At 37.7% G+C, this 27,343-nt stretch overlaps 2 protein-coding genes and 1 long non-coding RNA gene across 5 annotated transcripts; 2 read left to right on the top strand and 1 right to left on the bottom strand.

Annotated features, from left to right (window-relative positions):
• Positions 1-1,611: 1,611 nt before the first annotated feature.
• On the bottom strand, positions 1,612-3,363 carry LOC135161278 (uncharacterized). Its single transcript, XR_010298751.1, has 2 exons — positions 3,228-3,363; positions 1,612-1,829 (listed from the first exon to the last, which is right to left on the bottom strand). It is a non-coding gene; the product is annotated as an uncharacterized LOC135161278 (long non-coding RNA).
• Positions 3,364-7,298: 3,935 nt separating this feature from the next.
• LOC135161248 (ankyrin-3-like) lies at positions 7,299-27,251 on the top strand. Of its 3 annotated transcripts, none has more exons than XM_064118652.1 (22): positions 7,299-7,477; positions 10,278-10,379; positions 10,924-11,056; positions 11,193-11,356; positions 11,669-11,824; positions 12,019-12,147; positions 12,217-12,414; positions 12,623-12,919; positions 12,987-13,184; positions 13,530-13,676; positions 14,133-14,282; positions 14,459-15,052; positions 15,386-15,569; positions 15,635-15,754; positions 15,817-15,904; positions 15,989-16,006; positions 16,078-16,302; positions 16,371-17,123; positions 17,194-17,332; positions 17,415-17,694; positions 17,769-17,909; positions 20,168-27,251. In XM_064118652.1, the coding sequence occupies exons 1-22, from the start codon at positions 7,436-7,438 to the stop codon at positions 27,235-27,237; spliced, it is 11,328 nt and encodes a 3,775-aa protein (XP_063974722.1). In that variant the 5' UTR covers positions 7,299-7,435; the 3' UTR covers positions 27,238-27,251. The 3 variants fall into 3 exon arrangements, with proteins under 3 accessions (XP_063974722.1, XP_063974723.1, XP_063974724.1); XM_064118653.1 differs by having other exon boundaries at positions 15,641-15,754; XM_064118654.1 differs by lacking the exon at positions 7,299-7,477 and adding an exon at positions 9,217-9,493.
• Positions 18,134-20,150, top strand: LOC135161265 (uncharacterized). Its single transcript, XM_064118693.1, has one exon. The coding sequence runs from the start codon at positions 18,469-18,471 to the stop codon at positions 19,411-19,413; it is 945 nt and encodes a 314-aa protein (XP_063974763.1). The 5' UTR covers positions 18,134-18,468; the 3' UTR covers positions 19,414-20,150.
• Positions 27,252-27,343: the final 92 nt, after the last annotated feature.

The raw sequence follows: 27,343 nt of genomic DNA on the forward strand, positions 1-27,343 counted from the left end.
GTATTTTATAAATGTGTATTCGTGAGCGGGAAATGTAAGTTATGGATGTTTTTGCTATCATGAAACCGGAAATTTTATTGCATTTCCATCCCATTATTTTTGAGGAGTTATTAATGCACGGAACCCAATTAAAAAATATGTGAATTAATCTGCCGTACAATCTTTCATACGAATGCGAACTGTTAGATTTAACATTAATGTTTTTCAAATTTATGCTGAATACGTTGATAAGTCAAATGACAGTTGAAACAGACATACTATAACGTCGTTTAGATATCACTTCCATAATTTTCGATTTATAAGAAATAATCAAATAGTCAGAATGGGCTCATCTCTGAGATCTTAGCGAAGACCCTATTTATGAAAGCACAAGCATATAAATTAAATTAGCTTCGTAAGACATTTGCTAACTTCATACATCAGACTTTTTCTTCATTAGTCAATGTAATCGCCATATGCTCACATTCGACGCGGGAAATACAAATCGCGCGCGCGGAGCACCTATGCGGCCTCGTTCAATGTAAAAGAAAGACAATAAAAGTGTCTACATCGATTTTTTTTAGTTTCGAAAAGGGCCATTGTAGTCCTTCAAATTTTGCTTTTAATTTTTAGTGTTATCGGGATCACAAAAATCCGCAAAAACATTTTTTAGGTTGTATCTGTTCGTATGCATACATGTATGTGACAAACTTTTTCGTCAATTTCTTAGTAATTAGAATATGGAATTGAATGATTCTCTTTTCACATGGAGACATTCCTCAGCTCTATCCATCGACAACAATTAAAGTTGAACTCATTCATTTTTTGTTTGTATATTTCAATTCTTTCAAAATTAAGTTGTAACATGACAACTAAGAGTTCATAGGGTTTTCGATTCTCTTACGATTTTTTCGCACATATTATTATCGATATTTCGAGTACGACAATTAAAAATTCATTAATCATCCAACATTACGAAGGATTCAATGAAGATATTCAAAAGACGAAGTAAACGTCGCTAATCTGAACACTTCACACATCAATTGCAGTTTTGAACATACAATAATCAATGAACGATAAGGAATTAGACAAAACATTACGACATGTGTTTTGTCGCCTTATTATTTTGAAAAATGGAACTGTTGCAAATTTGATGACTATATCCAATTTAATCAACAACATCGAGATGATTGAACGTAGTTGATACAAATGATGAACTTATTACACATACCTCTATTATAAAATGCGTTTTCCAATAACCCTAGCAGAATATATGAACAAAGGGAGAAAAGGCTTAGAAGACTACTCAAAGTGAATTATAATTAAATCGAAAAAAGGGAAAAATCAGAACCGATGATTCGTAAACGAATTAATGGAATTCAAGAAAATAAAATAGAATGCCAATGAGAAATGAAAAGTAACAGCGAATCACTTCACTCAGAAACACATTACTAATAGTTAGTTGAATAAAGGATGCGAGCAATTATCAGTCGAGAGGACTACGGGGTTGATAACCATCTGAGTAGAAATCTTTAATTTTGCATCTCGGGGTTAGAATATTTTCCGTTCCGTCGTATGTCACTTCGTGGCCCACTGGGACGGAAAAATATATTGTACGCACTCCAAGAGTAATTTCTCACTTGTTTATTGGTATTTTACAGTGCTTTCATCGGCGAAGGAGATGCAGCGATGGACCTCGACTGACATGGTCAGACTCCACCATTCTATCCGACCGGGTTTGTAACTCAGCTTGAATTGAATTTGCTGGGAGAAATGAATTTGCAGTTGAGTCTCATCGCTAAGACGACTGCCTATACGCTCCTGAAGCAGCTCCCCTCCTTTTATGACACCTATAACGGTATTTATTTTCTCAATTGCAAATTTATACCGCAGTGCATTTTGTGTTATACTTTTATTCTGTGGTATGAATTTAAGACATCCACCACAATTTTTATTATATTTTTTCATGTCCAACTGAATGAGATATGCCCGTTCAAATAATGCGGTTTCACTGCGCTTTCTTTATTTATTCACATAGATCGAATTGATCGGAAAGATCGAATTCCAGATAGATTTTAGAGGGAATGGTGGTACTACTGTTACTCACGTTGGATAAGTGGAACGTTGTCTAACGTATCATCGATATTCCAAAATAATTAGTGGATTATGTGTACCGAGAATAAAAAAAATTGCGTCAAGGATATTTATGAACTACAAGAAAATTTCCTTGGCATCAGCATGTCTGATGGGAATATTTATATGCACTCAGAAAAAAAAATGTCGACCAAGGATTTATATTTTTGCTGTATGGAAAGAAATTTTGGATAAAATTTAGACAGTTCGAGGGCGGAACGTGAGGCGAAATGACAATTGGCCCCTTTTTGGGTCAAGTTCTTGGAAAAATTTGACTTAGGAGGCTAATTTTTTTGATAAACCTAACATTTGTCCCTCGTTTCCCTCCAGGAGGTCTAATTTTTACCTAAAATTTCCAGTTCCAAAGATTTCAGTTACTCTGAACGATCTAGTTATAGTATTTTATATGACTTTGACAAACAATACTTGATTGTTCGCCTTGACATAATTAGCAATGTTAATCATGGTCACTGTATCTATGTCTAAGATCATTTGTTGAATAATAATCCTTTAGTGCAACATAATTATCATCCCTGAAACTGCATTGGATTCATGTGGAACTGACTGACCTGGAGATATACGTTTCAAAAGATATTTTCTTCTGTTAATACTTACAAAAAGATCGGACATTGTATATTTTTGAAGGAAAGTAATTGTACACAACTACTTTCCATTTCCAATACAACTTTTTTATGCATACGTACATCCAGCGATATACACATATCGACCCGTCCTAACAAGTGAATTTTCAGACTTTGGACCTCATCAGGTCGCGATAATACGAAAATTCCAAAAATCATTACATTAATTTTGAGTTTTGACCAACAATTGACAAATATTTTGGGATCTAAAAGAGACAACGACATTTTCTTCGTAACGTTCTCTTAAAACTCTCCCTCAGGTTCATAAAAAACGTCATGATAAATATTTTTGTATTGTTTGATTCCTATTCCTCTATAAATGACCACTAATCAGTGTCGACTTTACTCTGTTTACCCCTTGACTCTTGAACTGAACTATCATTATCAATGATCTGAGCTATCATGTTTTTCCACAACCATCGGTTTTGTTGATGAAAACAATCGTTTTATTTGATTCACCTTTTTCATACTTACCTCACTATAAAATCTTCAATTCATATGTTAATGAGAGAATGCGAAGAGGAAAAACACTCAGCGCTCCTAACGCTCACAGGTATTCATCTACCTAACATTTAACCCAAAATGGTTCCGTGGTGGTGGTTGATTAATTCCTTCATTTTGGACCCTTTCATTACTGGCTACGCCGTAGAAATGACGGTTGGCCACAAAAAGAGAAAGAGAGAGAGAAAAGCCATATGTCTTGATTATTCGACAACGAATTTTCGATAATATTATTCTAACATTCGATAATAGTCATATGGCCATCTTCGTGTAAAGCAAACTAATACTTATTATGGATATTAAACGCTGACACATTTGCATAAAGGCGGAGACATTGATGCAACTGACGTCGACCGATAACAGATACCACTCGCTATCCAATAAGATGGCAGCTCATCATTTTTTATCTCTCTCGAAACGTTCACCCTCTTTTTCTGTATTTGTTGCGGTTGTCACATTCTCTCGAGCGAATAAAATAAAAAAGTTTCAGCCGACACACACACACACACACGCTCAAAATACGGGAGAAATTCGCTCGAACCGCTTCCTCTGATGCTTCGAGCATCAGAGAAATGGCGTCAATGAAAAAAATCTTCAGCCATTTTGATTACAATTCAATTTACTCCTCGGCGTAATGGATTATTTGCTGGAATCCAGCATAAGTTAAGCGTTGAATCTCATCTAATGAAATTATTTTTCTAAATTGCGATTCCATAAAGATATCTAATTTACAAATCGAATCATTCTGTCTGTTCTCAAGTGCTTTCACGAGACGAGTGAGAGGATATTCTTAACTGAATATTCTCTCACTACGTTCCTTGGAATTTAAATTTCATATACCAATGTATTCTCCCATCAATTATCCATTCATGTATAAATAAAACGACATTTTGCATACACGTACAAGAAACATCAAATGGAAACGGTAGTGGTATTAGCAGTGACCTCGGTTTTTTGCCTGAATCTCATGACGGCACTTGCAATGTGAACACTGGCATTATTTGAATATTGGAACATAGGAATAAAAATACATTTTTCATAATGACTTTGATTTTTTTTCCAGTATTAATACCCAGCCCCTGCGAAGTCGGCCGATTATGACATAAAACTAGCTTTGGAAATTCATTTAAATTCTTCTCCTTGTCTCCACCGTTCCCTTATAGACTCCCACTATTTGATTTCTCTTTCCAGAGCGATGGTGCCCAGACTGCGATCACATCATCAAATGGTGAATACTATAGCCCAGTCCCCCTCTCAAAATTATCATATGTTTCCCGGTAATGGAATCCCATGAAACGATTCTCAGAAAATTTTTTGTTCTTAATCTGTTTCTTTTCTTTCTTCTAGATGTTTATGCCAAGTTTTATCGCCGGTGTCATCTGGCTTGTGGGTCCTGATGCTGATATGTTTGGGTGGATGACGATACGATTAAAAAAGAATATTCGCCTTGTGGAAGAGATCAATTTTTTTGCTGGAACTCGTGTGAAACATGAGATGGGTTTCAGGAGCAGTGGGTGTAGAGAAAATAACATTATGCCCATGGTTTCTATGGGTTGGAGTATCTGTTCACATCTTACCGGGCAGCATTAGACTTACTTTTGAATTTTCTAATACTGTCAGGTAAAGATGTCGTCAGGATTCCAAATTCAACAATTTCATCGCATTTTGGGACGAGGCGCCACGTTGATTTTGATGAATCGCCAATGGACGTTTGATGTAGAGCGGGTCGGTCATGTGTGAGACAGAAATTACGCCGTTTGTTGAGCCATGATACCGTCAATATTACGCCGCCCTTATTTGTGTAAAAGAGGCGGAATTCCGGTCGTAATGCGTTTAGGGAGTGTAATTCCTCCTATTTGCGATTTTTGAGGCCTATCTCAGGATGATTGTTTACAAAGTAATGAGTCCATCAAATGTATATATTAATTTTTAATTAATATTCAGTTTCATGTATGGAAAGTAAATCTACCCTGAGAGTAAATTTAGATATTATTTATGTCGACAAAAAATGTCAGTAAGCTGGATTAAATTCAGAATCATAATATTTTGCCAGAACTTAATTATCGTCTTTAATTTCCAACTCCTCCCTAATTAACCTCTTAGTTTTTATTGGAAAATGTTAAAAATCAGGACTTCAATCAGTGTGTCATGGGAAACATATCTTGTGCATTGAAATAAACTTAGAATGTCAATTTTGTATTATGCAATGTGACATAATCGAGAAATGTCGTACGTCGTAAAACATAAGTAGGCGATCGACGCTATTTTACATAAGTGATGTGACCGATACTTCACGCGTTATTATTTGTTTTTCTTTCATTTCTACCAATGCGATTCCAAGTGGATCCGTCCCAATTCTATTTAAAAAATGAAAAAGTAGATGTTCGCGATGTGAGTTAGTTGTGGTACTGACATTCATCAGGGGGTTTCCAAAGATATATTTAACCTATTAGAAACATGAACTTCAACAAAACAAATTTTTGTAACAACTGCCCGATGGATTGGGCCCATCCGACGTCCGATGCCTTCATATCATAGAAGCTATGATCGTACCAAATTTTAACCTGTTGTAATTTCTCATTAAATTATTGAGTATAGAATACTAAAAATATTTAAATAACGGAAAAGTCGCAATATCTCACGATTTTTGTGCCAAGTATATATATAGCTTTGTGTGGTTCCCACTGAGACGACTATTTTGAAAAAAAAATTGGAATCTGTTGAGTGGTTCATAAGATATTCAAGGAAATCCATTCATACAAAAGGTGTAATATGTCTGGAACCGCCTGGCCGATTGTGTCTATCCAAAATCGCGGATTTTTATGTTATGAGAGCAATAAATGTACAAAATTTATGATGATAGCACCTAAAAACGGCGATATCTCGAAATTTCATCGGAAAAAATGTGGATGTTTCGATCGATATAAATAGGACCCACTGAGACGTGTATTTTGAATAAAAAATTGAAATCCTTGCATTAGTTGAGATATTGAGGAAAAACGAAATTTACGAACGTAGCTAAATTACAAGTTCCTATCTCCTAAATTACGATTTGAAAGAACGTGAATTATGATTTCAAAAAACCTAATTTGCGATTTTGAAAAATTACGAGATCCGACCTCGTAAATTGTTTTTTGGAAAGTAAAATACGAAGTCTAACCATGTCATTTACGAGCCCACAATCACGTAAAATCCTTGGTTAATGAAATCGTAAATGCAAACGAAAACAAAAAACTTTTTTGGCTAATAGAAAACCTTGACGTTTTAGATGATTCTGAATCATCTAGGCCCAATTTTCAGAGAGATTGTCTTCGAAAATTTTTCAAGGCAATTTCGAAAATATTGTGAAAGACCCTTATTAAACCAATAAAGATCTACAAGTTGTAGAACGCTAATGGAAAACTCGAGCAATTCGATACTTGTAGCGTCAATTCCAGGTTCGTGATATTGCGATATCGACGATGATCATCATCATGGCATGCCATTATACTTAATGATTAAAAATGTTTTTTGTTCGTAAAATAAATCAAGTCAAACTGATCGTCTCAAAATTTCTTCAGTGAATAGATTGAACCTTCCCAAAAATTCAATTGAGAAAATTTCATTATCTCAAAAACTCAGTTGATAAATTATGGATTTGAATAACAGTTTCACAATTTTACAAATGAATTGCCAATATCGACGGGGTTTGTCTTCCCATTGGTATCAAGAACTTCTACCCAATGCCACAAGAATGCACTAGTAGCATTAGCTCTGAATCCTAATTTGTTTAGAAAATTCCTTAAAAAAAAATATTGTTAACTAAAATAAACAATGAAACCGAGTTCATCCAACTATTCACCTGTATATAAATAATAGAACTCACAACTACCCGTAAAATTATTTACTCGTGCACACCCCTATAATTCACGAACGCCCAGGGATTTCAAATTTTATGAATTAATAATATTAATTGAAGTATAGAACGAAAATTATTTCAACAATGCTGATTACATTTTATTGATATGTAATTTTTGATGATTATCTCTCTCATCGCAATGTGAAACTGCTCACCGTGAAGTAAATATATGATTCTAAAAATAAATACCACGCAGGCAGAGTCTGCACTGGTGCAAGCAGACAAAACATTATATACGTATAGATTAAAAACTTAATATTAAGTATCTTCAGTTTAATTTTCAATGATGACAGAAAGTGACTATCCTCCGATCATAAGGTTGAAGGTAATTATTAAAATTATTTTGCTCTTAACAATCAGAAGCAACATTCATTCACTGATCATATCAGATGATCACTAATTCGAAAGATTTTAGAACTCAAATTGTAGCGTCAGAAGTGAAAACCGAACCACATATTCACACATATTTTTCACGTTAATTGTTATTAATCAAGGGGCCATTAATCACATTACATCACTCATTGTCATATTTCATAATATCTCTAATTATTTTATATTATCACTGACAACTCCCCAACTAAACTAAACTAAACTGACCGACTTCAAACCCTTGGAAGCAGATAAATTCCCGGGAAATTGTATAAAAATGATAAGAAAATTCCATTTTCTCAATGAATTAATAAAAAAATCTCTTGATTAAACCACATCAGCCGATGCACCAGTCAGTTGAAAGACGTCAAGACGCGGTGCAGGTTTATTATTGGCAATGGTGACAGGCCCCTCAGTTCTAGGCTCATGGCTATTTCTGTAGTAAATCCGTAGCAGTCAATCGATTTTTTTTTTTCAAATTTGCCACTTCCCCGAGCAATCTATAGCAAATCAAAATCTATGTACCTTTTAGGCTCTGTTAATAACATGGACATGTTTCCAACATTTCTGAAATTGAAAATGTGAAGAAAAATTCGAAAGTAATCAGTTGAATGTTTACAAATCCGTAAAAACCCTGGTATTTTTTTATTTTCATAACACCTCGTTCAAATACGTTGTTCAGAGAGATATTCTTCACATGTAAATTGTTTTTGTAATTATCTAGACTTGAGAAAAGAGGAATTACGATCCCCTTCGGGTAGTCATGTGAAAATATATAATTATGTCGGTTTCTATTTCATTTAAACAATAGATTTATCTAGTTGTATTGCAATAATTTATGATTAGAAAAATTTTATGAACGAACCTAGTGAATTTCCTAATACAAAACATTATGCAATTGTATAATATTAGATTGTAGAAGTACAATAACATGAAACTTCTGATATGTATCAAAAAATATGTAATAGGAACAACTTGTTTCACAAAACCAATGAAATTTCATATCTGTCTACTATTTTCGTTTTACCAAGACACCAGTTTTATGAATATTTTTCACTGTTTTGCAGTTACTGCCATTTCGTTCCATCAACCCAAAAAACGATTAAAATTCGCCCTATACAACTTTCATAAATATCTTTTAATGCAATAAGTTACATAGATAAATCCAATTTTACAAAGTTTTTTCTTTAGAAAATTCGCTACGGTTTTTATTTACACATGAAATAAACCGAGAAAAATGCCCCTTATCTTCTAATTAGAATTACAACTGGAACTCCACAGAACAGTAGAGAACAAGGTCAGACAGCCTCCTAATACGGAAAGATTCGTGCAAATATTCCCGACTAGATTCTCCCTCCCTCTAACCGGAGGCCGTGAAACATCGACTGAGTGTGTGTATATGAAACACGACAAGGGGGAAGTACTTTATTGATCGAGGGTGACTGGAGACGCAATCGCACATTGTTACGACTCTCCCTTTTCCTCGAAATAAAAGTCCTGATCAATTTTCCTGAATTTAGCTCTTTAAAAAACTTTGATACGAAATGCAAACGGCGCCGTGATTCCTCAATTAATATGAAATTAAATTGCGTGGTTTCGGTCATTTTGAAGAACCTTCAATACTAAATGATTTTATGCCGAAAATGCGTTTCGATTCTGCGCATTATTGTTTTTAGGGGGGAATCATCCCTTTTCACTTGCAGCCTAGAGGCGCGACAGAGCCACGGGGCGGCTCCTCACGGCCACCTCCGTTATCGGCGCTTAGCCGGTTCTGGCGTATATCAATGAGTCCACAATAAATCAGTTTTTGTTTTCTCAAGTTAAATGTGAAGTGAATAAAAAATAAGGTGACGCGATAATTGAAAAAAAGTATTTGACTGACTAACGAGGGGGGATTTGAATTTGTGGGGGTGAGTTCGGCGCCCAGCGCTGGACACTCGGTATTACGATGGTTACAGACAGCACGAGTCAGGTAATGCTTCGATATCCATCGGATTTTGCAGCCAAGATTGACAATTCTGGTTCATTCAATCATATGTCCTAGATTTTTTCGGTTTTTCTCAATGACCAATTGGCACAAATGCTCGAATAGTCGAGTATTTTATGCTGTTATGAAACAGTTCGGCGGTATTTAATGTGTAAAACGAGTGGATGAGGGGTGAAAAAAATGTTAAAGGTATTCTACATGGCGGGTAGGCAATACTTATGCCATGGGTCATGTGTGAAATGAAGAATAATGTTTGGTTAAAATCCATGCAAAAGGGGGACTAATTATCAGGGAGAAAAACGCTTGAATTATTTACGAAAACCACTAATTTGTCTCAATCATTAGATAAGGAAAATGTTTCATAACAGTACGTTTTTGAACGAATGGAAAAAAAATTAGATGTAAATTTAAAAGAATCAATTTTTTTTATCATCAACTTATCGACTCGTTGCCAATCCCTTATATACTGTTAATAATTTTCAGTAATTAAAATTAATTCACAAGCAATAATGGCATTGGGATAGAGTAGCTGCGCCGGGTAAAGGGAAAATCAATGGAGTGAGGATCTCGAGAACATGCGGTCGAATACATAACCGGGTGATAATAAGTGATTGGGTTTTTTATAATAGCACCTGACAGTTAAATTGTCAAGGGGATTTATTATCGTTCAATATCGATTTAACGAGTTGGTTATCGCTGAGATTTCGAGTCCTACATTTTTCTTCATCTTTTCTGCAGTCGGTTTATGACAGTTTTCATTTCCCCACAGACCGACGATACGACAGTGTTTCTAAGGGCTGCACGCTCTGGGAACTTGGAAAAGGTCATCGAATATCTCGACAAGAATTTCGATATTAATACTGCTAATTCGGTAAGTGAAAAATGTTTTAATAATTCATTTTTTCCCTGAAGGGGAGTGATAAATGAACATTTATGTCTCCTTAAACTGGTGCATTGTGAGTTGAATTAAAATAAAATGTTTTTCAAAGCCACATTATAGATTTGACAGAAGAGAACATAATTAATATTCGATAAAAATGACCTGAGCGTTTGGTAATTGTGTTGTATTTCCGTTCTTTGAGACAAAGTACCTTACCACTTTGTAAGTTTTGTTGACTAGTTAATAAACATTACCTATAGTAATTCGAAAGGAATCACCTAACTGCTCAATAATATTTTTTAAATGCTCAATATAAATTATCTGGGCGTGTGTATAACGTTTGTTAAAAATGTAAATTATGGTAAATGGTACGATCATTTCTTCCAACACAACCAAAGTACAAGACAATTATCAGTCAATAAAGCGCTGGCTCACTGAAAAATGTTTTCTTCGTGGATTGTTCAACCGAATTGATTAAGAATTTTCTAAAATATCAATCGTTTATAGCTATTATTTCCAGATTTTCATGTTTCAGAACGGATTAAATGCTCTGCATTTAGCATCTAAGGACGGACATGTTGAGATTGTAACTGAATTATTGAAAAGGGCTGCCAAAGTTGATTCTGCCACCAAAAAAGGAAACACTGCTTTGCATATTGCATCACTAGGTAAAAATTCAACCATTGTCTCCTTCCTATCTCGTATTGAAGATTTTTACAAAAATATCGCTGATATTTGTTGAAAAAAATTACCAAATGGTTTTTAAAATAGTGAATTTCATAAGTTTATGATTCTCATCAACAGCTGGGCAATCCGAAATAGTAAATATTCTAATCCATTATGGTGCAGCAGTAAACATTCAATCTCAAAATGGTTTCACACCTTTGTACATGGCAGCCCAAGAAAATCACGACCATGTTGTTAAAATGCTACTCTCCAATGGAGCCAATCAAAGCCTGGCGACGGAGGTAAATATAGCTATTTTAGATTTATCGTTAGGAATAAATAATTCAGCGTTCAAATGCACTCCAGGTAACGATATTAATCTTCTCTTTCCCATTACGTCTTCAGTATAAAAATGAAGATATTAGGAGTCTCTCTTCCAACTACTGCAGAAATTATATAGTTTATATAGAAATTATATAGAAAAGTGAAGAGCAGTGTGGAATTTTTGTCATTTCTCTCAAATGAATAAAATAATGTATTAACGAGCTCTCTACTCCCACAAATGAAAATTAACAATAAGAAAGCCTCACGAATTGTCATTTTATGTTAACCAGGATGGATTTACGCCTTTAGCTGTGGCAATGCAACAGGGTCACGACAAGGTTGTCAGTGTACTCCTGGAAAATGATTCGAAGGGCAAAGTGAGGCTGCCAGCCTTGCACATAGCCGCTAAAAAAGACGACTGTAAAGCAGCTGATTTACTTCTTCAGGTGAAAAAGACCTTTCCACATAACAATTTCGCATTGTCAAACATTTCCAATCAGCAGAATGAAATTCCACGATTTCCTCCTTTTATATTTATCCATTGATTTTTTTATGGAGCGATATGTTACCAATTCCATACTAACTCATGACTTATTCAAATCATTGAAGCTAATCCTCCGTTTTGTATTCTTTTTCTCAGAACGACCACAAGCCCGATGTAACATCGAAAAGTGGCTTTACACCCCTGCACATAGCTGCCCACTATGGCAATGAGGAGATTGGGCGTCTTCTCGTGAAACGAGGCGCGGATGTAAATTACTTGGCAAAGGTAGGAACTCTCATGGCAAATATATAAAATCGTAACAAAAATTAATTCATCCATATCTACCTTCAACAGCACAATATTAGCCCCCTGCATGTGGCCGCCAAATGGGGTAAGAATAACATGGTCAAGTTGTTGTTGGAAAACTCAGCTATGATCGATGCTAAAACTCGCGATGGACTTACTCCACTTCATTGTGCGGCGCGATCGGGTCATGAGGAGGTTGTATCTACTTTGTTAGAGCAGTCTGCACCGATTAGTGCACGCACAAAGGTAAATAAATTATTTCTTAAAAGTTAAATTAATTTATCCACAAGCAGAATTAAGATAAAAACAGAGAAAATAGATAAAACTGAATAATCATAAAATACATAAAGATCATACTTTTCAATGATAAATCCAGAAGGGAACTTGAAAGTTCCTAAAGGTAAAGGTTTACGATGACAGAAAATAAAAAAAGGAAATGAACTTTTAACTTCAGAATGGACTTGCACCGTTGCACATGGCATCCCAAGGAGATCATGTCGATGCAGCTCGTGTTCTTCTGTACCATCGTGCCCCCGTGGATGAAGTAACGATAGATTACTTGACATCCCTTCACGTAGCAGCCCACTGTGGCCACGTACGTGTTGCCAAATTGTTATTAGATCGTAAAGCCGATCCTAATGCACGTGCCCTCAACGGTTTCACACCGCTCCACATAGCGTGCAAAAAAAATCGAATCAAAGTTGTGGAACTTTTGCTGAAACACGGGGCATCAATCGAATCCACCACCGAGGTAATTCTACATCGCAAGTGTTCATTTGAAACTCAATTTTCATTCATTGATTTTCATCCTTATCTAGTCAGGGCTAACTCCACTGCACGTTGCGAGCTTCATGGGCTGTATGAATATTGTTATTTACTTACTTCAGCATGAAGCCAATCCAGATGTACCAACCGTTCGTGGTGAAACACCACTTCATCTTGCTGCAAGGGCTAATCAAACTGATATTATTAGGATTTTATTGAGAAATGGGGCAAAAGTCGATGCGAGGGCTAGGGTAAGCTTTTCCAACTGTCGCCAAACAATATTCCCATCCAATTAATCAACATTATTGCTAATGAATAATCGAACCTACATTTCCAAAAGTCAAAGAGACGAAAAATTTTAACTGACTTATCGTTAAAATACAGCTCTCGTCTAATTTTAAAACTGTGGATTTCAAATTCATCGTAGTTATGAAAATCGCATTTCATGTCCATATTACTTCATAATTAAATGAAGTAATCAACTCTAGCGCGTACATACAAACACACACACTATCTCTCTCACCCCGAGGATAGTCAATTTATATATTTGAAAACGTTATGTTATCAAAGAGAGAATGAATTTAATTTTTTCACAGGAGGAACAAACTCCTCTGCACATTGCCTCTCGGCTTGGTAATGTGGATATTGTAATGTTACTACTGCAACATGGTGCTGCTGTCGATACAACGACTAAAGACATGTACACAGCATTGCATATTGCCTCAAAGGAAGGCCAAGAGGAGGTAATGTACAATGAATTAGCGAAAATCGCGGACTACATTAATAACCAGAATACTCTGTACCTGTTTTGGACTCGTCATCAGGAATACATGATATAAAAAAAATTATCTATTCATTTTTGTTATTTTTCTTATTGTTATCATTATTATTATTATCATTATTATTATTATCATTTGAAGGTATGAATTATGATTTATTCATGTACTTGTTTTTATTTGGAAAAATAAGAAAAAATAAACGACACCTCCAGTATTTGTTCCACTACCTTCCATTTATCATTTATTTATTTTAATTTTTCAATCAGGTAAGTTCGTTTCATTTTTATTCAGTTTGAGAGTACGCTTTTTGTTATTTTTTTGCGTTTATGGAATCAGAATCGCAGGATACCCGACTCGAGTGTATTTAAAATTGATATGCAACATTACGTCGTAATTAATTATGTAAAATGATTTTAATAGGTCGCTGCGATTTTGGTAGAGAATCAAGCCTCGGTAAAAGCTGTGACTAAAAATGGATTCACGCCACTTCACATTGCTGCAAAGTACGGAAATATGAATGTTGCAAAGATATTGTTGCAGAAGGATAGTAAACTCGATACCCAAGGCAAAGTAAGTATTGAAAATATTAATTTTTCAATAAAAGTCAACTGCTGATTCGTTAACTCATGGCCGTTTATGATTCACGTCTCCCTTTTTTCCCTCCGATTTCGATATTTTCAAAAAAAAATGGGAACATAAGTAAGAAAGTAATTAATGATTTTTCGTGTTGTTTTCAATAAATCCAGAATGACATAACTCCACTACATTTGGCCTGTCACTACGACCATCCAAACGTGGCCACCATGATTCTGGAGAAGGGGGCATCTCCCCACCTACCCTCAAAGAATGGACATACGCCATTGCACATTGCAGCACGAAAAAATCAAATGGATATAGCATCAACATTGTTAGAACACGGAGCAGATCCCAATGCCCAGTCGACCGCTGGTTTTACCCCGCTCCAACTGAGCGCCCAAAAGGGCCACTACGATATGACAAATCTTCTGATTGAGCACGGCGCTGATCCTAATCATAAATCTAAGAATGGCTTGACAGCACTTCATCTGTGTGCGCAAGAAGATTTTATCCGCGTCGCTTCGATTTTAGTTAAAAACGGTGCTAACGTCGAGAGTGAAACTGAGACCGGGTATCGTCCCATTCACGTTGCTGCACACTTTGGCAATTTGTCGATGATCAGATTCTTACTGAAGCATAATGCTCAAATCGACGTAAGAAGTAGCCAGGATTACACTCCCCTCCATCAAGCTGCTCAACAGGGCCATGTGCATGTGGCTGCTGCGTTGTTGGAAGGTGGTGCTTCTCATAATGCCAGAACGAATGTGAGTCTGATAAAATAATAATATCCTTTTGCAATATCCACCCAACGATTTTTCATCAAAAAGCATTTATAAATTTCCCAAGAAATTCTGCTATTTTTCACCAAAAAACCTTCATAAATTTCCCAAAAAATTCCGCTAGATTTAACTCCTGGGGAATTATTGCACTGCTTTGCTTTGCATTCTTCATTTCCAATGCACTACGTTGTAAATTAGAGAAATCAATGAATAGCTTTTTATATTTTTATAAAAATTTTCTCATTTCAACTCACTATTATAGCATACTAAATTCTATTACTTATTGATAGACAACTTTGGGCATGTCTTTACTTTTAGGATGGCTTGACAGCACTCAATATAGCTCAAAAACTTGGTTACATTTCGGTGATGGAAGTGCTGAAAGGACTTGTCCATAACACAGAAACTCCCGACAATAAAACGTGGGAAGAAAAGTACAAAGTTATAGCTCCAGAAAGTCTTCAAGAAACGAGTTTCATGTCTGATTCGGATGATGAAGGAGGTAATAAACAATCAGCGTTTCTTAATGTTTTTGAATTACCTAACTTACTATAATTCTATCTGAAGCTTCAGATGGATTGACAAACGAGCAGCCCTATCGATATCTAACCGTCGACTTGATGAAGAACCTTCGAGATGATTCACTGCCGATCGATGTCACACGAGACGATCCTGTCCATCGTCAAGGTAAGTGGTCCCATTTACTCACAGTGGAAAATTCATCCAGTGCTTTAACAATCATCTTTCAGTTTCGAAAGAGGAGCAGCAGGAATTTACACAGAGCCATAACTACTGTCTTGCAGAGAATTTTGACTCTACGGACGGGATTAATTTAGGGTAAGTGAAACCATTAACTAAATTGTTAGAAAATCAATCGCTCGATAGGACAAAAATAGTGAATGTTCCATTAAACTTTTTCAGAAGACTCCATTTCAGATCGTAAGTACCTAATCCTCTTTGTGAACTAGCTCCTTTCATTGATATATTTAAAGAAACACTTTATTGAACAGATTTTTGGTGAGTTTTTTGGTGGATGCCCGTGGTGGAACTATGAAAGGCTGTCGCCACAGTGGTATCAGAATTATAGTACCACCAAGACGTGCAACCATGCCCATACGAGTTACATGCAGACTTGTAAAACCCAGTAAGGTTGCTAATCCACCATCTCTAATGGAAGGCGAAGCTCTGGCTACCCGAATAATCGAGATGGGACCTGTCGGTGCATCATTTTTGGGGTAAAACGAGGAAAATACATTATACAAAAAAACCTTGAAACTTTTTGTTTATTCTGCCTATTTTTCAGACCCGTTCTCATCGACATCCCTCACTTCGCCTCAATATCCGGACGAGAGCGTGAAATAATAATTCTTCGAAGTGAAAATGGCGAAACTTGGAAGGAACACGATAACTCCCACGAGAATGATGACACATTATTCAATACACCCAATGATGCGCAAATGAGTGCCCTGTACACAGGCAGAATAACAAGAATAATCACCACAGATTTTCCCCAGTACTGGGCAATAATAACGCGAATAAAGCAAGAAGTGCACGTGATCGGTGCTGATGGTGGGATATTGTTGTCAAGCGTAATGAGCAATGTTCAAGCTGTCTTTCCACCAGGTGCCTTAACGAAAAAGATCAAAGTTGGCCTGCAAGCCCACGTGATACCAGCGGAGTTGACAGCCAAGCTCCTCGGTAATTGCGTAGCAGTCTCCCCTGTAATTACCATTGAGCCTAGACGAAGGAAATTTCACAAACCGATTACACTTACAATACCAGTGCCGCAGGCTGCTAATAAAGGTATGATCAATCAATATCAGTCTGGGGAGACGCCTACTCTTCGATTGCTATGCAGCATTGCCGGGGGGACCAGTGAGGCCCAGTGGGAAGATGTCACTGGATCAACTCCACTTGCATTTTCAAGCGAAAAAGTATCATTTACAACTACTGTCTCAGCAAGATTTTGGTTGATGGACTGCAGAAATATCAGTGAAGTGCCGAAAATGGCGACTGAGTTATATAAAGAATCGTTATTCGTGCCATTCATAACTAAGTGAGTCTTAAATTTCGGATTGACACTCATCATAACAATTTATTGACATTATGTTTCTGGTTTTTCTTAGTTTCGTTATCTACACAAAACGAATGGATCTTATGGAAGCGACCCTTCGCATTCTCTGTATGACTGATGGCAGAGAAATCATGCACACACTGGAGAAACAGGAAGAGTTCTTGGAGATTGTTAAAAGCCGAGATGTTGAAGTGAGGCGACGTGTTATTATTAGAAATAAAAAAAAGTAACATAACGACTGATAAATGATGATGATTGATATTAATATTTTAGGCATTGGATGGAAGAGACGTATACATAGAGTTCAGTGGTAATCTTGTACCTGTAACAAAATCCGGCCAGCAATTGAAATTTACATTCAGGGCATTCCGCCAAAACAGACTGTCCTTCCACGTTAAAGTCCGGGATCCACTTCTCGATCCCGTTGCAAGAATGATGTTCATGCGGGATCCCAAAGTTGCCAAAGGGGAACCAGCTCAACAACCAATATGCATATTGAATATCGTCCTACCGGAAACCATTTCAAAGTCTGAATCAAGCTTCAAGCTCAAAGGTATTATAAACTAGTGGTTGTAATTTATCTATTACGATGCATGAATTTATCATTTTATTTATTTTTATTCATAGATCTAGATTCCAACCTCATTAGCAAAATGGATATGTACAAATCTACATATATGAGGGACTATGGGGAAAAAGGTGACATACCGAAACCCACATCACCGAAAGATAAACTAATAAGTGATTTATTACAAAAAGAACAAACAGGTATGTAAAAAAAAAGTCTAGCGCTTCAGTCGACAACTCAATGCACAATTCCCATGCACAATTAATTAACAAGGATCCGATACAATCGAACAATAAATGGTGCAAAAGAATCAACAAAATTAACGAGAAAAAAATACGAAATTCCATTTTATCCCATTACGATTGTGAGTTGGCGCAACAGATTACGACCCTCAGTTACTTAAGAGCCTATCCTGTGACTGTTCAACACGAAAAAAAGTCAATCCGATAATAGAATAGAGCTCTAACGTGGCTTCATAAATTCAATTACTGAGCTTTGACATTATCAATCCCTGTTTTCACTTATCGCTCGCTGTATCAGAGTTAGTTTAAAGCGAGCCATCATCGCATAACAATCGCTAAAAATAAACCACGAGCCGCGAGTGCTAGAAGAATTTAAAGAGCTCGAAAATTGAAAATAAATTTTGTCAAATTTTACGTTTCAGGTCATTTATTTTAAATTATTTTTTTCCAACTCTTACAGTCATCAGACTAGAGTGTTTTTCTCTCTCAAATATAAAATACATCCATAAGTTGAATAATGTCGTGTGACCAAACTTCGATTGACAAATTATGTCAAATACACTGTAACATTGGCTCCTCAACTCATGAAGATGATATTCAAAAGAACTCACTATCCCCGGATCCCTTATCTCCGAAGCGAGATGGCAGTGCCACAGGAGCCAAACCAAAACGCAAATCACGTGGGGCTCGAAGACGTCTAAATGCGATGATGAGTAACGTGTCATTGCACTTCTCAGATACTGATTCCGAAGATGAACTATCAATTGTAAAAACCAAAGTGCGACAGTCCAGTCCATTAGTGAGAACTGTCAATGGAGATATGGCACCTCCTGTGATCGAAGTGACGTTAGAAGTGGCTGATGGTGAGCCTGGAGATTCCCACTGGGACGGAATGGGTGGGACAACCCCAAACAGTGAACGGAGAAGCAGTTTTGGAGAAGTACTCACTGATGTCGATGAAATCTACTTCGACGATCCGAAATCAGACAACAAAGGCCTGAGTATTGCTGATCAAAGTCAAATTCAGGGGGACACGGATGTAGAGGACATGTCAAACGATGAAGGAGAAGCCGAAGAGCCCATCTTCATCTCTTCTCCACAGCTCGACATTCTAAGGGAATTTGGAGGAGGCACCATCACGACTAAAGAAGGCGATGGGCCATTTTCTGTTGAAGTGAGAAATCAAATGTCATTTGACGAAGTTGATGAGCCTCGTGAACATGGCAAAATTGAGCCGTTTCCTAAAGGACCCGACACGGACTCTGAAAACGTTGATTATTCAGATGAGGAACCCGAGCTCCACAATGCCTTCTCCCAAAGAGATATAATGGACTTTGATCTTCTCGCTGCGTCCCAAATTGTAATGAAAAACGTTAACAAGACCGAAAATTCACTGACTGTACCCGAGCTATACGAAGACGGCATAAGTGACAGTCACACTGATATTGAAGACATAGATTAGTTGTTTTTTCTTATTCGTCTAATTAATCAGTTCTTCAGTGGTTCATGTAATAATTCCAATGAAGCTCACCATCCTAAGGATTTTTATCTATTAGAATCAACTTTGTTTTGAAAATTTCTTCTCATTACGAGAATCAATAACAATTTTGTCTTTCTTTTTGCACCACATGTTCGTTTGCTTTAGGATGAGAATGTTTGTACCTTATAAAAATCTGCATGTTCTGCCACTCATTTGTTATTGAATGATTATTCAATTGCAGCCATCGATATAATTAATATGAAATTGGTTTATCAAAGAATGCATAATTTATAAAATGTACATTTTTGATAAAATTCCTATCGATATACTTTGAAACGAGATTCTTCTCATGTTAATTACAGACAAAGATGCCATCCTTAACATTGTCATTGACAACCCAATGGGATATTGAATTAAAATACTTGAGTACTTTTAACACGAATACTAATTGACTGCAAACGCTTATTAGAAGAAATCTGAAAAAATAATAGATTTGCCTTAATGATAAATACTTGTACAAATTAAAGTAATTAAGACAATGAAAACAAATAAATGACGTTCCACGACTCATTAGTTCGGGGATATTCTGTCAAATGGGGAAAAAATCTAAAAGTTCTTAAAGTTTTATTGTAACTCAATGTACCTCACGAGAGAAATTAAAGAGAAATTGAAAAAAAAACAGATAACATGATCTAATAAATAAAGTAACACGAGTATAATTTCTTGGTTGTTCTAGATGCCGCAACAATTCACGATTCCCTTGCACAAAAACTGGCTTGTCCCCTAGAATCAGTAGATGCTAGTTATTCCCATAAGGTAAATTCTCAAGGAGATATGTCGCCAGAACTTGAGAAGCAGACATACTCGGAGAAACGTCGATTCTGGGAGGATATCACGCGAAAACGTGATAGTTACCAAAGATCAGAGTCCGAGGTTTCTAGAGCTTCACAGTTAACTGTCAATGAAAGTGACAGTGAGTATCTGCAGAGCATCGCTTCTGAAAAGGAGGGAGAGGAGGAGGAGGAGGCCACTACTCCGAAGAGATCCGAGACTCTGGAAGATCTAAATATTCCTGATTTATCAGAGTGCACGGTAGCTGAAAAAGCTCATTATTTCGAAGAGGTCATTCAGAAAGAAGCGATTACTAGTACACGTCCCCACTCGAAGGTATTTTTGCAAGATTCTAAGGAGTTGTACAATGAGAAACGGAAGAGCTCGATTGATAGGACATCACTGGGATCTGAGATAGTAGATGCCAATCGTGAAAGTGTTGAAGAACCAAAAATTAATGACCAAAAGGTGGAGAAAGTAATGGTAGAGTCAATTAATGAAAAAGTAGAAGGACAAGAAAAAACTATTGTTGAGAAGGCTATTTGCGAGACAAACATTCATCAGAAAATTGATGATCCAAAAGTATCGCAGACTGAGCCGTTGGTGCCAAAAGAAATTCCCAGAAAATTAGAGGAAGTACAAATGGAAATCATTGAAAAACCGAAAACAGAAATAGACATTCCGACACCCTTGAAATCTGTTGTTAGAGATGAATTTGTCGAAGTCAAGTCAGGTAATGAGATGTCTAAATTAAGTGAAGAGGCACTTGAATCATCAAATCTAGATGCTGTAGTTCCTCCTGAAGACGAACACCCGTCAACTGTTTCCATACGTTCCAATGAAACAACAAACGAAAAACTATTGAACGAAATGAAGAGCAATATAGACTTGGTTCTAGTTAGAAAAGAAAACATTTGCCCTGAATCTACAGATACTGTGTCGAAATTCGTCCAGGATGGGTTGGAATCCACAAGTACGAAGGTACTTCAGCCAAGCTCAGAAAAGAACAATAAATCTGAAATATCTGAAGTTAAAATTCCGTCGATGATTCCTCGAAAAATAAAACCAGAAGCGATATCTAAATCCGAGCCGAAAGCAGAAGCTACAGATATAAGGGACGACATCACAACATTGAAACAAGAATCTTCAGATCTGTCCGAGAAATCTGTCTCAAAGATACCAGTTCCTTCATCGAAAGAAGATGCCTTATCACTGCGACGAGAATCTTCCAATCACACTGAAAAATTTGTATCAAAAATGCCAGTTCGCTCACCCAAAGAGGAAATTATCCCATCACCGAAACAAGAAACTTCCAACTTGTCTGAACAATTAGTATCAAAAATCCCTGTCCCTTCACTCAAAGGAGAAAAAGATAAGAAACCAAAGGACCAGGACTCTGGGATGAAAGACGAAGATTCTGGAAAAACCAAAGAATCAAAAATTCCAAAACGTAAATCCGAGCCACCACCGATGGTAACAGAAACAAAAATCACTGAGGAGATATCTCAACATTATCAGAAACATACTTTTGAAACTAAAACCGAGGCTCAAATGATAACAAAAACATTTACGGATCCCAGAGATATCTTCCAAGCGTTTGAAGATATAGAAACGATAAGAGAGCCAGACTCATCTGTAACATCATCAACACTAGACCACAGAGAGTCAACAAGGCTTGAGAAGAAGGAGATCATCTCGTCGGAGATATCTCGAGGGGATGAAAAAATGGTGAAACATGACGAAAAGGCACAAGAGATAAAGGAAAATCTAAAAGAAATAACGACAAAAACCGAGACTCAGGAGGAAATAGTAGAAGATAAGAAGACAGAACAAGACAAATCACACAAAAATCTGACTCAGGAGATTTCAATAGAAATAGCAGAAGGGAAACAAGTAGTTCATGGAGCGATGTCCCAATCAACTATATCACTTAAGAATGAGCAAAGCATAAAATCGTTGGAAGATAATGATGGCATGCTGGTCGAAACAGCTGAATTGAAGAGATTGAAGGAACACGAGATAGACGCAACAATAAAAGTTGACAAAGAGCTTTCCAATGAAGAAAAAGAAATTGATGCCTCTGATTTGAACATCGAGGACGACCTTAAGGCCGCCATTATTCGAGAAGAATCTCGTGAACAAGTTTCCCGTCAGTTTGATACTCAAGTGTATCCTTCGAGGGACACCGAACCCACATCGACAACTGATAGTAATCCTGAAACTCTAGAAGATCATCTGCTGAAAGTTGCGCAAGAATATCAAGCTCGGAATATTGCGGAGGACCTCGTACAACAAATCGAGGACGAAATTGTCAAACGATCTGAGAGCTCCGATGAGTTAAAAATCATAATGGACGAGATAAAGTATCAGGGGGATCGATGTTCAATGGAACCTGTGGACTTTGATGAGCAGCTCGCTGATGATTTAACGACGAAATTTGAACACATAATGATGAAGCAAAGAGAGGACATTCCGGAGAAGGATTCCACACGAGGAAGTCTAAGCTACAGTGATGATTTTACTAAAGATGAAGAGTCAACACCTCTGGACCGAGATGGAAGTCTCGCTTCCTCATCTTCGCAGACAAAAATGATGGATCGAGATATAACAGTTAGTCCCAGCAGCATGTCAGACCAAATCGAACAAGAGTCCTTGAAATCGGACAAACCGAATGACGCGTCGGCCCTTTCCATTGAATTTTCTCCGGAACTTAAAATTGCTGAAGAACACTATGAGGAACCGAAAGAGGAAATGGCTCCAATACACTTCGAGGCTTATGAAAGCACGGGAGCAAGGGTCCTAGAAATCCTAGAACCAGAAAGTGAGTATCCAACTCGCCAGGACTCGATCAACATATCTTCCTTTGAGATGGATGAATCTCGACATTACCGTTCCGATGATGAAGATCTCTCATTCAACGACAAATATACCAAGGATCTTGATTTTAAAAAGCTCCACAAGAGCCCTGAGATGGAGTCCTTAGACAAAATCGGTCAAGATCGCGATTTGACATTTTCTCCTAGCACCGTATCGGATTCTTCGATGGCTCAGGAGCGCAGTTTATGTTCATCAATTCATCCAAAAGGTATAGATTTAGTGGAGAGTGATGATGGTGGATTTTCATCGATGGAGCCTGAAAAAGCTGAAACGACACCGGAGAAAATGACAGAATTGAACACTATGATCATCGATAAAAATATCACTCCATCAGTAATGTCTCCCAAGATAAAAGTAGCTGAATTGGAGATCAAAACAACTGATTGGCTGATCGGAGACGAAAAAATCGAAGTGGCAGAAACTTTGCAACCATCGCAAGCATTTGATAAAGAACTTGAAGAATATCAGAACAGCATGATAAAACAACCTAGTTTACCATCATCTATCGAGGGGTCTGTGACGCGTTCCTCTGAAGACGTAAGCACATTCGATTCGGTTATCGAGGGTTCGAAAGCCAAAATCATTATTGATCCAGCCCAAGAAATAGAGGTTGATCAGGAACTAGTGGAAAATAGATTAGAAATCAGCTGTCAGGAACTTGTTGACACTCTTCAAAGGGAATACGAGTTGAAGACTCCGACTGACGACAAGCCTCCATTGACTCCCAGAAGAATATCTGAGAGCGATGGAGAATTCGAGTTTCTTGAGGAGCAAAGTAGTACTGCTCAAAAAGTTCAAGAGACATCAAGTTTGAAAGAAAAACCTCTGGATGTTTCGGAGCTTGTCAAACCAGACTCAATTGCTAAACCGTCTCTAGAGGGGGAGGCAAGTCAAGGTGAAAAATTGAAACTCAAAGAGAAAAGCGAAGTTGAAGAAAAAGAGATCGACACAAGCGAGCTCAAGGAAAAGAAGGAAAAGAAACACGAGGAGATGAAAATGGAAGTAGCCGTGAAAGGTCTGAAAGAATCCTTGGCAGGAAAGAAGTCTTCGAGTGACGAGTCAAAGCGTCATCCAGAGAAATCAGCCGATCTTCGTGATAAACAAGGTCATTCGGGTTCGAGTGAATCTAGTCCCTTCAAACGAAAGAAAGATCCCAATGTTGACCTAAGCGCGAAGTACGCTATAACAGTTCTCGATCAGGTTGTCAACAAAGAAATTGCTGAAGTGAAGGAGTCTCTAGAGGCCGCAAGACAGGACCTGATTGAAGAATTGAGCGAAAACAGCGAGAGAGTTTTTCCAATTAAGGATTCACCATCGGAATTCCAATTCAAGCTCCAACCAGAATCGATTCCAAATGATCTTCCATTTCTGTACAAAGGACCTTCCGCGGAACATATAAATCAAGATGAAGATAATACATCGTCAGGATCACCTGTTGCTAAACCCAGACAACAGGACACGCAATGTGAGCAAGAATCATCAGAAAAAAAAATAGATGACAAAGCGAAAGATGGTGATAGGTTCAGCCAACCAATTGAAGACAAATCAGATTCAACTGTCCAGGTGTCCATCCACAAAGATGCTAAATCTCTCGAGGAACCGTTGCCGATTGCCGCCTCCAGATCTAATTCTGACGTTGAAAACAAGGATGATCTTTCTTCTTTATCAGTGCCACCCCAACCTGCTCCACGTCGCCGACAAAAATCCATGAGAGTATCCAAAAAAGGACATTCCGCAAGTGAAGCTGAGTCTAGTTCAGGGGAAAGTAGCAACTATCAATCGTGTGATTATGAAATCGGTTCTGGGAGTAGGCCAAGTTCCACTGACATCGAAGCCCTGCAATCGGCCGCGGGAGTGGCCTCGGGAACAGCCTCAGAATATGAAACTGCCTTGATGTCGATAGATTATTCCTCGCCATCACGACCAACATCTCAGGAATATCACAGTGCTGTGTCCACCTTGAGTTCCAGAGAATCAATGAAGTCCTTAAATTCTTTAAGTTCTGGTCATCTGGGAAGTATCGATAGCACAAGCGAATTAACAGACACTTTAGTAGCTTCTGAATCAGAAATTGACGAAGAGAAAATTGGGGAAAATTTGGAGTTAATCCTTGACGAAGGTCAGAAGGGATCTGATTCAGAAGAAAGTGAGATACTTCTTGACGATTCCTTTGATAAGGCAAGTGAAGACGTACCCTGCAAGATGAAGCGATCGTCGGAGATGATTTTCCAACAACAAATATCAGAAGATCAAGACTCTTCCTCAATTCCCGGACCTCTCGGCTCAACAGAAGACACCAAAGTCACATCTAGCATTCTAATCAGCGAAGACGATGACTTCAAAACATCGACGCTAGATGCACTCTCAGAGCAAATAAGTGGAAAAGCTGAACTCGGTTCATCATCCCCTGAAATTCGGTTAAAATCAATTGAGGCGCAATCAACAGGCGACGATATAGATTCATCTGAATTGAAAATGAGTTCTTTGAGCGTAGCTGATGAGGTCGAGGCACTCCTCCTAACAAAACGATCTGTCCTTCAACAAGCCAGCATGTCGACATCATCAACCTCCGGAATGTCCGTGGAGACCGTGATAGAGCGTGAAAAACAAGACAGGCATTCACCGGACTCTGATTCCTTTGAACTGGTCGACAAACCCGATATCATCGATGATTTTGTCGTAGTTGAAGAAGTGGGAAGAGAAGCTGAGGAGTTTGATTCCGAAGGTAAGAGTATCTCCATTACTACAAAACCGATGGCAGCGGTGAAAAAATTTGACCGTGATGTCGAAAATCTGATAACTAATACTGATAAAGGAGAAGCAATAGGGTCACAACTCTCTCGAAATAATGAACTCTTTGATTTCGAATCTGAAGAGAGTCCTCCACAGGCTTCCAACGATGATCAGTACTCTCAATCCTATTCGGATGAAGAATTAGATAATAAGAAATGGATGGAGATGCAGTTCACGACAGATCCGAGGGCGTACGAAGAGGTATACGATCGAGGTCCTCTCGAAGATATCAAAGAAGAAGAGATCACGGATTTCGAAGCAGGAAGCAGTCGTTTTGGAAGCCTAGGCAGCCATAAAGGATCGATAGGCTCCAGTGGATCTATGAAAGGAAGTTTCGGCGCCGAGTACGATGTTTTAGCCGGAAAAAGGACATTCTCAAAATCAATTGAACACGACAACATCTCCATGAATTCACTTCAAGAGTTTGAGAATATAGAGAACGCGGTCCAAGGAGAACTCGGCAAGCGGTTCATTTGTGGCTCGCAAGATTCTGTTAACAATGGAAGTCTTCCCAGGAGATATATCACAAGTCGCTCAGGCCATGGTGACGACGTATCAGTATCATCTCTAAAAGACTTTGAAGGCCTCGAGAAAGCCTGTCGGGACGCTCACATGATAGAGCTTCGAGCCAAGGAGGAGGAAGATCTTCTTGAGCATGAGAGCCCTGAGAATCGTTACAAACTAGAAAATCTTCCAAAACCAAAACTTGTTGAGAGCAGTGCAACAGGGTCTTTTAATCCGAGTACTTCTGGTTCCGATGATTACGAGAAAAGAATAATGGAAATTGATGAAATTATTAGAATTGCTCAAGCTAATGTTGAGAAGTTTGATAGACAAGATGACACGACCGAAGATATTTCGCAAATCGAACCCGAGAGAACTGAGCCGGTAGGAAATTCCACTCTTCCCCCAGAGAGTGAAGACTCCCTCAAGATCAAAGAACAAAACATCATGGAGACAAGCACAGATTCCTTAGAACTCGAATGCGACAAAGAGAAAAAGAACAATCTCATGTGCAGAAGTTCCGATTCTCTGGAGATGAAGACGACAGTCGACTATCCATCCTTGAGCTATTCAGATTCTTTGAATAATATCAAGGATACGAAGGAGCCAGGGTCGTCCGGCGACCAGTTCAATAAAGGTAGAAGGATCTCCTCGGATTCTCTTGAGATGCCAGTATTGGAGTGTCCTGAGCAAGACAGAAGTACTACTGATGGCAGTGGAAGCTTACAGCTGAGTGAACTGACAGATGTTGACATGACTAAGAATAGCAAAACTACACTTCCAGCTACTACAGATGGATAAAAGGTATTCCTAGGGTAAGTTTGTGATATCCCTCACACTTTTAGCAGGTAATAAACACGTTTATTTATTTTTTTCAGAAAAAAATATCGACTTTCTGGGTGATTGC

This window comes from Diachasmimorpha longicaudata, chromosome 4 (assembly GCF_034640455.1).
Source record: "Diachasmimorpha longicaudata isolate KC_UGA_2023 chromosome 4, iyDiaLong2, whole genome shotgun sequence".
Classification (NCBI taxonomy): domain Eukaryota; kingdom Metazoa; phylum Arthropoda; class Insecta; order Hymenoptera; family Braconidae; genus Diachasmimorpha; species Diachasmimorpha longicaudata.

What these genes read in the sequence shown, in the direction of transcription:
- LOC135161265 (XM_064118693.1), top strand. Translation starts at nt 18,469, where the DNA reads ATGTCGTGTGACCAAACTTCGATTGACAAATTATGTCAAATACACTGT.
- LOC135161248 (XM_064118652.1), top strand. Translation starts at nt 7,436, where the DNA reads ATGATGACAGAAAGTGACTATCCTCCGATCATAAGGTTGAAG. An exon ending in AAGTCGATGCGAGGGCTAGG is followed by an intron (nt 13,185 to 13,529) that starts GTAAGCTTTTCC and finishes ATTTTTTCACAG; the next exon opens with GAGGAACAAACTCCTCTGCA. An exon ending in CTCATAATGCCAGAACGAAT is followed by an intron (nt 15,053 to 15,385) that starts GTGAGTCTGATA and finishes CTTTACTTTTAG; the next exon opens with GATGGCTTGACAGCACTCAA.